This window comes from Mobula birostris, chromosome 5, assembly GCF_030028105.1.
Source record: "Mobula birostris isolate sMobBir1 chromosome 5, sMobBir1.hap1, whole genome shotgun sequence".
NCBI lineage: Eukaryota > Metazoa > Chordata > Chondrichthyes > Myliobatiformes > Myliobatidae > Mobula > Mobula birostris.
The window spans coordinates 101,967,875-101,981,834 of NC_092374.1; the positions used below are offsets into that span (position 1 = coordinate 101,967,875).

The 13,960-nt window shown below is 45.3% G+C and overlaps 1 protein-coding gene across 2 annotated transcripts in view; it reads left to right on the forward strand.

Moving 5' to 3' along the window:
- LOC140197931 (uncharacterized) overlaps positions 1–13,960 on the forward strand; it is a 69,914-nt gene that overhangs the window by 21,940 nt on the left and 34,014 nt on the right. For both annotated transcript variants that reach the window (XM_072258547.1, XM_072258549.1), the window contains exons 3-5: positions 4,501–4,848; positions 7,053–7,164; positions 8,469–8,616. In XM_072258547.1, coding sequence (XP_072114648.1) covers positions 4,501–4,848; positions 7,053–7,164; positions 8,469–8,616 — 608 coding nt within the window. The remainder of the gene's footprint in view (positions 1–4,500; positions 4,849–7,052; positions 7,165–8,468; positions 8,617–13,960) is intronic.

Here is a 13,960-nt window from a genome sequence, read left to right on the forward strand (position 1 = left end):
ATGTTCAACCTTTGTCTCATCTGTCCACAGATCATAGTCCCCAGAAATGTTGTAGAAAATCCAAGTGGTCTTTTGCAAACTTCAAATGGACAGCATTTTTTTTTTATTTTGAGAGCAGTGATGCCCTTCCGTGAACACCATTTTTATTCAGTGTTTTTCTTATAGTGGACACATGAACAGAGACTTTGGCAAGTTCCAGGGAGTTCTGCAGTTCTTTTGCTGTTACCCTTGGGTTCTTTTTCACCTCCTCCAGCATTGCACGTTGTGTTCTTGGTGTGATCTTTGCAGGATGCCCACTCCTAGGGGAGAGTAGCAACAGTACTGAGTTTCCTTGTAGACAATTTCTCTCACTGTGGACTGAAGAACACTCAGGTCTTTAGAAGTGCTTTTGTCATCTTTCGAGCTCCATGCATCTCTACAATTCTTCTTTTAAGGTTCTCTGAAAGCTTTGTTTGAGGCATGGTGCACATAAATAGATCTTTCTTGAGAAGAGCAGGCTCTGTCAGTAACCTGACTTTGTGTGTCTTTTTTTATAGGGCAGGGCACCTGTACAACCCACACCTTCCATCTCATTGATTACATCACCTGACTCCAAATAGCTTTTGTAGAAGCCATTACCCCAGAGGTTCACATACTTTTTCCGACAATTACATGTAATATTGGATCATTTTTCTCAATAAGTAAATGAACAAGTAGAATGTTTTTTGTGTTATTTATTTAATTGGGTTCTCTTTTTCTAGTTTTAGGACTTAGGTGAAGATCTGATCACATTTTTAGATTATGAAGACACACAGTCCCCTTTTATTGTCATTTAGTAATGCATGCGTTAAGAAATGATACATTATTTCCTCCGGTGTGATATCACAAAACACAGGACAAACCAAGACTGAAAAAACTGACAAAACCACATAATTATACATATAGTTACAACAGTGCACAATACCATAACTTAATGAAGAAGTCCGTGAGTACAGTAAAGTTCAAAGTTTCTCAAATGTCCCACATCTCACGCAGACGGGAGAGGGAAGAAAAACTCTCCCTGCCATACCCGGCCACGGTCCGACTCTGAATCATGCAAAAACTTCGAGCTCTGATCAGCTCTCCGACACTGAGTACTGAGCGCCATCTCTATCCGAGCAATTCAGCCTCTTTCTCAGTGGCCAAAAGCAAGCAAGGCCGGGGATTTTGAGGCCTACCCTCTGAAAGATTCCCGACCACACAGTAACAACAGCAGTGGATGGGCGTTTCAGAAATTTCTCCAGATGTTCCTCTATGTTTCACGTCTATCTCCATCAAATCAGAAATTGTCCACGGCCCCTATTTAACAGATACAATATCATTTTTCACTGGAGAGCTGCGCACTGTTGTTCCTTTTACCAAAATGCATTATCATGTATTTTCCAACACTGATCATATTTATGCAGAAATAGAGAAAATTCTACAGGGTTCACAAACTTTCCACCACCAACGTAACTGTTTGTTATAGCATCCATACACAGAGTGTAAGTACCATAGAAATTAACTGATTGTCATAGACCTCTATACACAGAGTATAGATATCAGTGAAATCAACTGTTTGTCATAGACTGTTAAGTCCATAAGACATAGGCACAGAGTTAGGCCATTCAGCCCATTAGGCTGCAACACCATTCCATCACGGCTGATCGCGGATCCCACTCAAACCCATACACCTGGTTTTTCACCATATCCTTTTATAATCAGGAAACATTAACTTCTGTTTTAAAAATACCCATGGACTTGGCTCCACTGCAGAGCATTCCTAGGATTCACTATTCTCTGGCTAAAAATATCCATAGAAACCATAGAACCATAGAAACTACAGCACAGAAACAGGCCCCTTGGCCCTTCTTGGCTGTGCTGAACCATTTTCTGCCTAGTCCCACTGACCTGCACACGGACCATATCCCTCCATACACCTCCCATCCATGTATCTGTCCAATTTATTCTTAAATGTTAAAAAAGAACCCGCATTTACCACCTCGTCTGGCAGCTCATTCCATACTCCCACCACTCTCTGTGTGAAGAAGCCCCCACCCAATGTTCCCTTTAAACTTTTCCCCCCTCACCCTTAACCCATGTCCTCTGGCTTGTTCTCCCCTTGCCTCAATGGAAAAAGCCTGCTTGCATTCACTCTATCTATACCCATCATAATTTTATATACCTCTATCAAATCTCCCCTCATTCTTCTACGCTCCAGGGAATAAAGTCCTAACCTATTCAACCTTTCTCTGTAACTGAGTTTCTCAAGTCCCGGCAACATCCTTGTAAACCTTCTCTGCACTCTTTCAACCTTATTCATATCCTTCCTGTAATTTGGTGACCAAAACTGACACAATACTCCAGATTCGGCCTCACCAATGCCTTATACAACCTCATCATAACATTCCAGCTCTTATACTCAATACTTCGATTAATAAAGGCCAATGTACCAAAAGGTCTCTTTACGACCCTATCTACCTGTGACGACACTTTTAGGGAATTTTGTATCTGTATTCCCAGATCCCTCTGTTCCACTGCTCTCCTCAGTACCTTACCATTAACCCTGTATGTTCTACCTTGGCTTGTCCTTCCAACGTGCAGTACCTCACACTTGTCAGTATTAAACTCCATCTGCCATTTTTCAGCCCATTTTTCCAGCTGGTCCAAGTCCCTCTGCAGGCTCTGAAAACCTTCCTCACTGTCTACTACACCTCCAATCTTTGTATCATCAGCAAACTTGCTGATCCAATTTACCACATTATCATCCAGGTCATTGATATAGATGACAAATAACAATGGACCCAGCACTGATCCCTGTGGCACACCACTAGTCACAGGCCTCCACTCAGAGAAGCAATTCTCTATCACCACTCTCTGGCTTCTTCCATCGAGCCAATGTCTAATCCAATTTACCACCTCTCCATGTATACCTAGCGACTGAATTTTCCTAACTAACCTCCCATGCGGGACCTTGTCAAAGGCCTTACTGAAGTCCATGTAGACAATAGACAATCCCTCCTTACCTCTGTTCTGAAAGGTCTTCTAGTTCTGGATACCCCTACCATAGGAAACATCCTCTCCACATCCACTTTATCCAGTCCTTTCAATATTCGGTAGGTTTCAATGAGTTCCCCCCAAGTTCTTCTAAATTCCAATAAGTTCAGGCCCAAAGGCTGCTGATATGTTAACCCCTTCATTCTCGGAATCATCCTTATGTACCTCCTCTGGACTCTCTTCAACGACGACACATTCTTTCTGAGATATGGAGCCCAAAACTGTTGATAGTACTCCAAGTGCAGCCTGACTAGTGTCTTATAAAGGCTCAGCAATACCTCCTTGCTTTTATATTCTATTCCTTGAAATAAATGCCAACCTTGCATTTGCCTCCTTTACAACAGACTCAATCTGTAAATTAACCTTCTAGGAGCCTTGCATGAGGACTCCTAAGTTCCTTTGCAACTCTGATTTTGAACCTTTTCCCTATTTAGATAGTAGTCTGTACTGTTGTTCCTTTTACCAAAATGTATTATCATGTACTTCCCAACACTGTATTCCATCTGCCACTTTTTTGCCCGTTCTTCCAATTTGTCTAATTCCTTTTGCCTCAGCACTATCTACCCCTCCACCTATCATTTGCAAACTTGGCCAAAAAGCCATCAATTCCAGTATCTAAATCATTGCAAAGTGAAAAATAGTGATCCTTATACTGACCCCTAAGTAACACCACTAGTCACCGGCAGCCAACCAGAAAAGGCCCCTTTTATTCCCACTCAATGCCTCCTGCCTGTCAGCCATTCCTCTATCCATGCCAGTATCTCTCCTGTAACACCATAGGATGTTTTCTTGTTAAGCAACCTCACGTGTGGCACCTTATCAAATACCTTTTGAAAATCCAAGTACTGTAAATGACATCCACTGCATCTTCTTTGTCCACCCTGCTTGTTACTTCCTTGAAGAACTCTTAACAGATTTGTCAGGCAAGATTTCCCTTTACAGAAACCATGTTGAGTTTGACTTATTTTGTCTTTAGCCTCCAATTACCCTGAAACCTCATCCTTAATAATAGATTCCAATACTTTCCCAACCACTGAGATTAGGCTAACTGGCCTACAATTTCCTTTCTTTTGCTTTCCTCCCTTCCTAAAGAGTGGAGTGACATTTGCAATCTTCCAGTCCTCCGGGACCATGCCAGAGTCAAGTGATTCTTGAAAGATCATGACCAATGCATCCGTTATCTCTTTAACAATCTCTCTCAGGACTCTGGGTCCATCTGGTCCAGGTGACTTATCCACCTTAAGTTCGCTTGGCATGCCACGTTAGGCAGTGGTTTTGGCGGAGGGGATCTGTACACCTGAGTGAGGGTCCTTATGGATGGTGTAGGTTTGCTTGAGTTAATCTGGCCGTGTTGAGCTCGTACTCCAGAGATAAGCAAGAAGACTTGTTTAACCTCAGTGCTGTACAATGAATGTGCTTGTCTTACTGCCTGCAATGGTTTTGCAGATGCCCTTGAGATGAATGGGCACCCGCTGAGTGACCCGGACGAAGTTCCCCAGCTAGAGAGCAGCGATCCACGGCAGTACATGGCTGGGGTGGACAACGCAATTGTCATCAGCCATGTCTGCAGCATCGGTTCACAGATGGCCGAGCAGCTGTTTGGTGGTGAGGAGGACGGCGGGGAGGGCAGCACAGCCAGTGTGTCCAAGCACAGGCGAGTACCGGAGGGCCAAGGCAGTGGTGCTGGCGATTTGGAGGCCGAGGCAGGTGCCGCAGAGCAGCTGAAGGCTGGGGACAGGACAGGCACAAACCACGTGGCGGCAATGAGTGATGAACACATCGCCTGTATCCATGGTAAGGTCACCGTGGTGAAACGGAGACTGCAACCCTGAAACTGTTGGAACTAGGCCGACACCTGGTATTGGGGCTTTTGTACAATGGAGGCTTGTAATAAGGGAGGGTCTCACTGTGTGAGGGAAAGCACCAAAGAAGTGGTGGTGCTGAGGGAGGGTCACACTCTGGGATGGGTGATACTGAGGGATAGTCACACTGTGGGGGGGGTGGTACTGAGGGATAATCCCACTCTGGGATGGGTGGTACTGAGGGATAGTCACACTGTGGGAGGGGTGATACTGAGGGATAATCACACTGTGGGAGGGGTGGTACTGAGAGATAATCACACTCTGGGATGGGTGGTACTGAGGGATAATCACACTGTGGGGGGGGTGGTACTGACAGATAATCACACTCTGGGATGGGTGGTACTGAGGGATAGTCACGCTCTGGGATGGGTGGTACTGAGGGATAGTCACACTGGGGGGGGGTGGTACTGAGGGATAATCCCACTCTGGGATGGGTGGTACTGAGGGATAGTCACACTGTGGGGGGGTGGTACTGAGGGATAATCCCACCCTGGGATGGGTGGTACTGAGGGATAGTCACACTGGGGGGGGGTGGTACTGAGGGATAATCCCACTCTGGGATGGGTGATACTGAGGGATAATCCCACTCTGGGATGGGTGGTACTGAGGGAGGGTCACATTCTGGGATGGGTGGTACTGAGGGATAGTCACACTGTGGGAGGGGTAATACTGAGGGAGGGTCACACTGGGGCAATACTGATAGATAGTCACACTATGGGGGTGATACTGAGGGAGGGTCACATTGGGAGTGTTGAAACTGAGGGAGGGTCACACTGGGAGGGGTGATACCGAAGGAGGGTCACACTGGGAGGGGTGATACCGAGGGAGGGTCACACTGGGAGGGGTGGTACCGAGGGAGGGTCACACTGGGAGGGGTGGTACCGAGGGAGGGTCACACTGGGAGGGGTGGTACCGAGGGAGGGTCACACTGGGAGGGGTGATACCGAGGGAGGGTCACACTGGGAGGGGTGATACCGAGGGAGGGTCACACTGGGAGGGGTGATACCGAGGGAGGGTCACACTGGGAGGGATGGTACCGAGGGAGAGTCACACTGGGAGGGGTGATACCGAGGGAGGGTCACACTGGGAGGGATGGTACCGAGGGAGGGTCACACTGGGAGGGGTGATACCGAGGGAGGGTCACACTGGGAGGGGTGATACCGAGGGAGGGTCACACTGGGAGGGATGGTACTGAGGGAGAATACAATAAGAAATATAAAAAATAAGTAGTACAAAATAATGAGATAGTGTTCAAGGGTTCATGAACCATTCAGAAATCTGATGGTGGAGGGGAAGAAGCTGTTCCTGAAATAGTGAGTGTGCGTCTTTAGGTTCCTGTACCGCCTCCCTGATGGTAGTAATGAGAATGCTTTACTGTGGTATGATAGAACGGAGAACAGTACAGCACAGTACAGGCCCTACAGCCCATGATGTGCTGGCCTTTTGACCGACTCTAGGATCAATCTAACCCTTCCCTCCCACACAACACACACAAAATTCTGGAGGAACTCAGCAGGACAGGCAGCATATATGGAAAAAAGTACGGTCAATGTCTTGGACAGAAACCCTTTGGCATGACAGATACATGTTTCTAAGAGGCTCTTAAATGTACTTAATGTATTTGCCTGACAGTGCGTTCCATGCACACGGCACTCTCTGTGCAAAAAGCTACTGCTGACATTACTGTCCTATACTTTCCATCAAATACCTTAAAATTGTGCCACCTTATATTAGCTATTTTTGTCCTAGGGAAAAGTTTCTGGCTGTTCACTGGATCTCTGCCTCTTATCATCTTGTCCATCATCTTTTACACCTGAGAAATGGGCCCACATAGCTTCCTGCAAACCATATTTTAAGATGATGACCTTTTACTCCTTTCTCCCTGATGAATTTTCCTTAACCGTGCTGAGGTTGGGACGAACACCATTGTAGTATCTAACTCTTAGGAAGAGCAGACCAACTGATAGGAAGGAAGTCAGTAAGAAAGCTCCTTCCCTCTGGTCCCTCCCCTCACCTCACTGTTGTACAACCTCCCTGCCTACTTGCCTCAGGGGTAGACCTAACAGCAGTGTGTTGGAGCTTGGAAAATCCCTTTCGACGAGGCTGATTTCTCTCACAGTGATCCTTCCTTTGCAGGGCTCCTGGATGAGTATATCCAAGCGTACGGCAGCTTGATCCCCCTGAACACGGATGAGGTGATCGAGAAGCTCCAGGATGTTTTCGAAGAAGACTTCTCAACCCTTCACAGGTGTGTGATCCGTTGCTGATGGTAGGCTCGATAGTGGCACAGTATCGTAGCAGTCACTGTAATACTATTACAATACCCCGACCCAGGTTCAATGCCCGCTGCTGTCTGTAAGGAGTTTGTTCATTTTCCATGTGAACCATGTGGGTTTCCTCCGGGTGCTCCAGTTTCCTCCCACTGTGCAAAGATGTACAGATAAGTAGATTAGTTGGTCACAGGAGTGTAGTTGGTCACGAGGGTGTGGTTGGTTACGGGGGCGTAGTTGGTCACGGGGGTGTGGTTGGGCCAGAAAACCTGTTACTGTGCTGCATCTCTAAATAAAAAAAAACATAAGGCTGTTGGGGGTGGTGGTGTGGAAATGCTAGACTTACCATTCAAAGCAAAGTGGAAGGTGTGATTATGACTTTTTACTTTTTCTTTTGTTATTGCCACAGTGTTTCCTTGCCCCTTTACCCAATATCCTAGTTCAAGGGCAGAGCCACTGGGGACAAAGAGTGTACAAAAAGAATTGTTGACATCCTTAAAGGCCCAAGAGTACAGGATGGACACATCAGCCAACCGTCATGGGGTCGGTTCTCCTCGCTGTTGACAGTGATGATCTTGGCAGGCGGGTATTCCTGTGACTCTTGGTTGGACAGGGTTCGGAAGGATTGTTGGTGAGCTGGTCAATTGGGCCTGATTGTGGAGCCACCCTCCTCACTGCTGATTCAGCCAGTACAGTTACCCACAGTGTTCCTGGATGGACAGGACTGGGTGGAATTGTTGGTGTACAGTGAGCCTGAGTGTAGAGCGACACTGCCACCCCCCCAACTGCCTACAGCGTTCCTGTGACTCTCTTGAATGGGTAGGATGGGGTGCGATTATTGGTGAGCTGATCAAGTGGGCCTAAGTGTGGAACAGGCCACTGATGAATGACAACCCTTCCCTAATCTGGAGCAGGAATTGTAGAGTTGTTAGGACCACATCTTCATAGGGCAGCATAGTATAACACTAATACAGTATGAGTCACCCAGGTTCAGTTGCTGCTGCTGTCTTTAATGAGTTTGTACATTTTCCTTATGACCATGTTGATTTCCTCTGGGTGCTCCGCTTTCCTCCCACATTCCAAAGACACATGGGTTAGGGTTGGTGAGTTATGGGCGTGCTATGTTGGCACTGGAAGCATGGCAACACTTACAGGCTGCCCCCAGCAAATGCTCCAACTGTGTTGGTTGTTTTTGGAAGTGGCATGTTTTGCAGTTTGTTTGATGTACACGTGATAAGTAAAGCTAATCTTTTCTTTCACTGTGGCTTCTGTTTGTGCGCAGAAAGAGTATGATTCACCACGTGATGCAGTCTTACCATCGGATGGTCGGGAATAACGCTGTCCGCAACTTCCGTGTAACCTACAAGAGGCATGTGCTGACAATGGATGATCTCTCTACGTTATATGGGCAAAACTGGCTTAATGACCAGGTTATGTTTCTCTTGTTGTTGAGCATCTCGGATGGGAGGGTTATTATTCCTCACTCTCTAATTTGATACTTTCCTTCCTCTTGTCTTGTGCCCACCAACCTAAATTCCCCAAAATTCTGAACTATGGCTCCTTGGTCTTCCAGAGACCCCACAACCTAAAGGTCCTCACTTGCTCCACCCACACTCAAGTCATTCTCAGCTTTCACCACTGGGGTTCCTGTGTGGCAAATCAGGAACTAGAGATGCACAGTTGAATCATGGCCTGGTATGAGAACACCAATGGCCAGGGACAGAAAAGCCTACAGAAAGTGGTGGACACAGCACAGTCCAACACAGGCAGAGTCCTCCTCACTACTGAGCACAATTGCATGGAGTACTGCCATACGGAAGTCATCAAGAACTCCCACCATGCAGACTGTGCTCTCTTCTCACTGTACCATCAGACAGGAGGTACCTGAGGATCCCACAACCACCACGTTCAGGAACAGTTACAGTGCCTATAAAAAGTATTCACCCCTCCCACCCCTTAGACATTTTCATGTTTTTTGTTTTACAACATTGAATCACAGTGGATTTAATTTGGGTTTTTTGACACTGATCAACAGAAAAAGACTTTTTTATGTCAGTGAAAACATCTCTACAAAGTGATGTAAATTAATTACAGATATAAAACACAAAATAATTGATTGCATAAGTATTCATGCACTTCAAGTCAATAATTAGTAGCAATTACAACACATTTGGCAGCTATTACAACCTTGAATCCGTGTGGATAGGTCTCTATCAGCTTCGCACATCTGGACCTGCAATTTTTCCCCACTCTTCTTTACAAAACTGCTCAAGCTCTGTCAGATTACATGGGGATCGTGAGTGAACAGCCCTTTTCAAGTTCAGCCATAAGTTCTTAACTGGATTGAGGTTTGGACTCTGACTTGGCCACTCCAGGACATTAACATTGTTGTTTTTCAGCCATTCCTGTGTAGCTTTGGCTTTATGCTTGGGGTCATTGTCTTGCTGGAAAACAAATCTCCCAAGTCACAGTTCTCTTGCAGACTGCATCAGATTTTGCTTCAGGATTTTCTTGTATCCTGCTGCATTCATTTTACCATCTACCTTCACAAGCCTTCCAGAGCCTGCTGCAGGGAAGCATCCCCACAGCACAATGCAGCCACCACCGTGTTTCACGGTAGGGATGGCGTGTTTTTGATGATGTGTGGTGTTTGGTTTACGCCAAACATAGCACTTAGTCTGATGGCCAAAAAGCTCAATGTTGGTTTAATCAGACCATAGAACCTTCTTCCAGCTGACTTCAGAGTCTCTCACATGGCTTCTAGCAAACTCTAGCAGAGATTTCATGTGAGTTTCTTTCATTATGGCTTTCTCTTAGCCACTCTCTCATAAAGCACCTGGTCAACAGTTGTTGTATGTACAGTCTCCCATCTCAGCCACTGAAGCTTGTGACTCCTCCAGACTTGTCATAGGTCTCCCCTTCTTGCATGGTCACTCAGTTTTTGACGGCGGATTTACAGCTGTGTCATATTCTTTCCATTTCTTTATGATTGACTTAATTGTACTCCAAAGTATATTCATTGAGTTAGAATTTTTTTTGTATCCATCTCCTGAGTTGTTCTTTTCAATAACCTCTTCACGGAGTCGCTTGGAGTGTTTGTTTGTCATCATGGTGTAGTTTTTGCCAGGATACTGACTCACCAGCGGTTGGGCCTTCCAGATACAGGTGTAATTTTACTGCAATCAGTTGAAGCACCTTGACTGTGATTTCCATTTAACTAATTCTGGCCTTTTGACTTCTGAAACCAATTGGCTGCACCAGTGATGATTTGATGTCATATTTGTAATTAATTTAGATCATTTTGTAGAGATCCGTTTTCACTTTGACGTGGAAGAGTTTTTCTATTTATCAGTGTCTAAAAAAAGCCAAATTAAATCCACTGTGATTCATTGTTGTAAAACATGAAATCTTCCGGGGGTGGGGGGGGGTCGGTTAATACTTTTTATAGGCACTGTATTACCCTTCAATTCACTCTTCTCAATTCTGAACTGATCAGACTCACTTTCAAACACTCTCATGTTCTCAGTCTTAATTTTTGTTTGCACAGTTGTCTTCTTTTGCACATTAGTTGTTTGCTTATGTATAGGTTTTTGTAAATTCTATTCTATTCCTTTTTTTCCCTGTGAATACCTGCAAGAAAATGAATGCCAAGGTAGTATCATTATCATCATCATTTTGTGCTGTGTCAGGTGATGTAGGCGATCATAGTCTTTGATTATTCTTGGTAAATTTTTCTACAGAAATGATCTGAGCAGACTGGTGATGTGCATCAGCTGCTCCTACAGCCATTCACCACCTGCTCCCATGGCTTCAGGTGACCCTGATTGGGGGTGGTGGGGGGGCTAAACTGGTGCCACACCTTGCCCAAGGGTGACCTGCAGGGTAGTGGAGGGAAGGAGCACCTTACACCTCCTTTGGTAGAGACATATCTCTACCTTCTACCCTGCCACTTTCAAGGTAGTATATGGTAACATATGCATACTTTGATACTAAATTTACTTTAGATTTTAAGTGGATTGCTCCCTGTAAAGTCTGCTCTGTTGTCATCCACCACTATGCAGCCACCAAAGCCCAAGGAAAGATTTCCATTACTGTGGCCACTATAACCTTGGTTTGACCCTAAGCTGCTGTGACTTGGGAGAGATGGTAGCCATTATGTGCACAGCAACCTCCCACAAGTCACATCAGATTGACACAGTGGTGCATCTGGTAGTGCAGCTGTCTCACAGCAGCGGTGACCTGGGTGTGGTGGTTCTCCTTGTATCTTTGTGCTCTGTTCTCCTCTCACATCCCAAAGACAGGCTGGCAAGGTAATTGGCTGCTGTGAATTGACAATAATGTGTAGGAAAGTGGTAGAGTCTGAGGAGCGTTGAGGGTGATGTAAGAATAAGTTGGGAATAAGGTAAACGATTAACCCCGTTTGATTTTACCGACGTCCCTATTAAAGAGGTGGCGCAGTAGTGTAGTGGTTAGTGTAACACTATTACAGAGCCAGCAATCCCACCGCTATCTGTAAGGTGTTTGTATGTTCTGCCTCTGATCATGTGGGTCTCCTCCCACATCCCACATTAGTTAGGTAATTGCCCAATCATATGAGTGTAATTGGGCAGTGCTGACTCACTGGGCCTGAAAGGCCTGTTGCCATGCCGTATCTCAAAGTAAAAGTAATGAAAAAATAAATCAATGGGTGCTTGATGATAGAGCTGGATTTAGTAGGCTGGTTTCCATAGCAACAGACACAAAGTGTGGGAGAAACTCAACAGGTCAGGCAGCATCTATGGAGGGGAATCGACAGTCAATATTTTGGGCTGAGACCCTTCATTGGGACTAGAAAGGGAGGGGACAGAGGCCAGAATAACAAGGTGGGGAGAGGGTACAAGCAGGCAGATGATAGATGAAAAATGTGTACAATTGGATGTCTTTGTGGAGAACTGAATGAAATAAAATTCCACCAAAATATTTGTCTTGAACTGTTGTAAAATACTTAAAATATTCAGTGGGTTTGCTGTGTGGAGAGAAAAAATTAACATTTGAAGCAAGTTTCCTGTCAGAACCGGTATCAGTATTGGTTTAAAGCAAAACACACAAAATGCTGGAGGAGCTCAGCAGGTCAGGCAGCGTCTATGGAAATGAATAAACAGAGAAAGTTTTGGGCTGAGACCCTACTACAGGGCTGAAAAGGAAAGAGGGAAGATGCCAGAGTAAAAAGGTGGGGTAAGTGGTGAGGAAGGAAGCTGGCTAGAAGGTGATAGGTGAATCCAGGTAGGAAAGAAAGACAAAAGGCTAGAGAAGAAATCCAGGGGGAAGGAATTTTTTTTTTAGAAGAAGGAGAAATTGATATTCATGCCATCAGGTTGGAAACTACCCAAACAGAATATAAGATGTTGCTCTTCCACCCTGAGGGTGTCCTCATCTTGATATCAAGTGTTCCTTCCCTCTTCTTCTATTCCCTACTTAAAGAGCCTTTCGCCTCTTCCCACCTGCCTATCATTTCCCCCTGGGTCCCCTCTTCTGTCCTTTTTCCTGTGGACCACTCCATGAGAGAATGGGGGGAGATAGTCATAGTCATACTTTATTGATCCCGGGGGAAATTGGTTTTCGTTACAGTTGCACCATAAATAATTAAATAGTTAAATAGTAATATGTAAATTATGGTAGGAAATAAGTCCGGGACCAGCCTATTGGCTCTGGGTGTCTGACCCTCCAAGGGAGGAGTTGTAAAGTTTGAGGCCACGGGCAGGAATGACTTCCTATGACGCTCTGTGTTGCATCTCGGTGGAATGAGTCTCTGGCTGAATGTACTCCTGTGTCCAACCAGTACATTATGTGGTGGATGCGAGACATTGTCCAAGATGGCATGCAACTTGGACAGCATCCAAGATTGCCATGCTTGGCAGAACAGAGGACCAAGAGAAGGCCATTGCTTGTGCCGTTGAGGGGATAGAAACTTCTCTGATGTGAATTCATAGATTTACAGCACTCCGTCAGCATCATAGTGAATATTTTAACTGTCCTCTTGAATTGACTTAATGAATGATATACCCCCACTCCCATTCCCCATTCTGACCTCTTACCACTTCTTCCCTGCCTATCACCTCACCCTGGTGCCCCTCCTCCTTCCCTTTTTATCCTGGCGTCTTCCCCCTTTCTTTCTAGTCGTGATGAAGGGTCTCGCCCGAATCATTGACTGTTGACTTATTTCCATAGGTGCTGTCTGACCGACTGAGTTCCTCCAGAATTTAGTGCGTGTTCCTTTGTCTCCCATTAGCTTTCTAACCAAAATGGATACATTATTAATTGATTGTGACCCTCTTACTGGTCAGAAATATCTCCCCCTCCCTACCTAATGCGAAGCCCTTGCTGTGTCCTCTGAACTGTTGGTGGTTTTACCTTGGTATGTTCTGGGATCCATGGATGTACACTGTAATGGTCTTGTCCTATCGTTTATTTTTCATTCACTTGCACTGCAGTGTAAACACTTTAACCATTTTTATAATGCTGTTTATGTTGTAAATACAGGCTGCATATCTGTGTTTTATTACTAATTGTTATTTGTTCAATGTCACACTCTGACCAACACACCACAGCAAATTCCTAATACATGTAAATGTATATGGTGAATAAAGTTGATGCCTGTTGCCCTCTCAGAGTGCATCACCTCGCATTTCTCCAGAATAAATTCTATATTGCATTTATTCAGCTCTCTGCCCTGCTGGAGATTGTTAAAGAGGCTTTGGGTGACTTTTTTACTTGAGGTGTATTCAGGGGAGATTC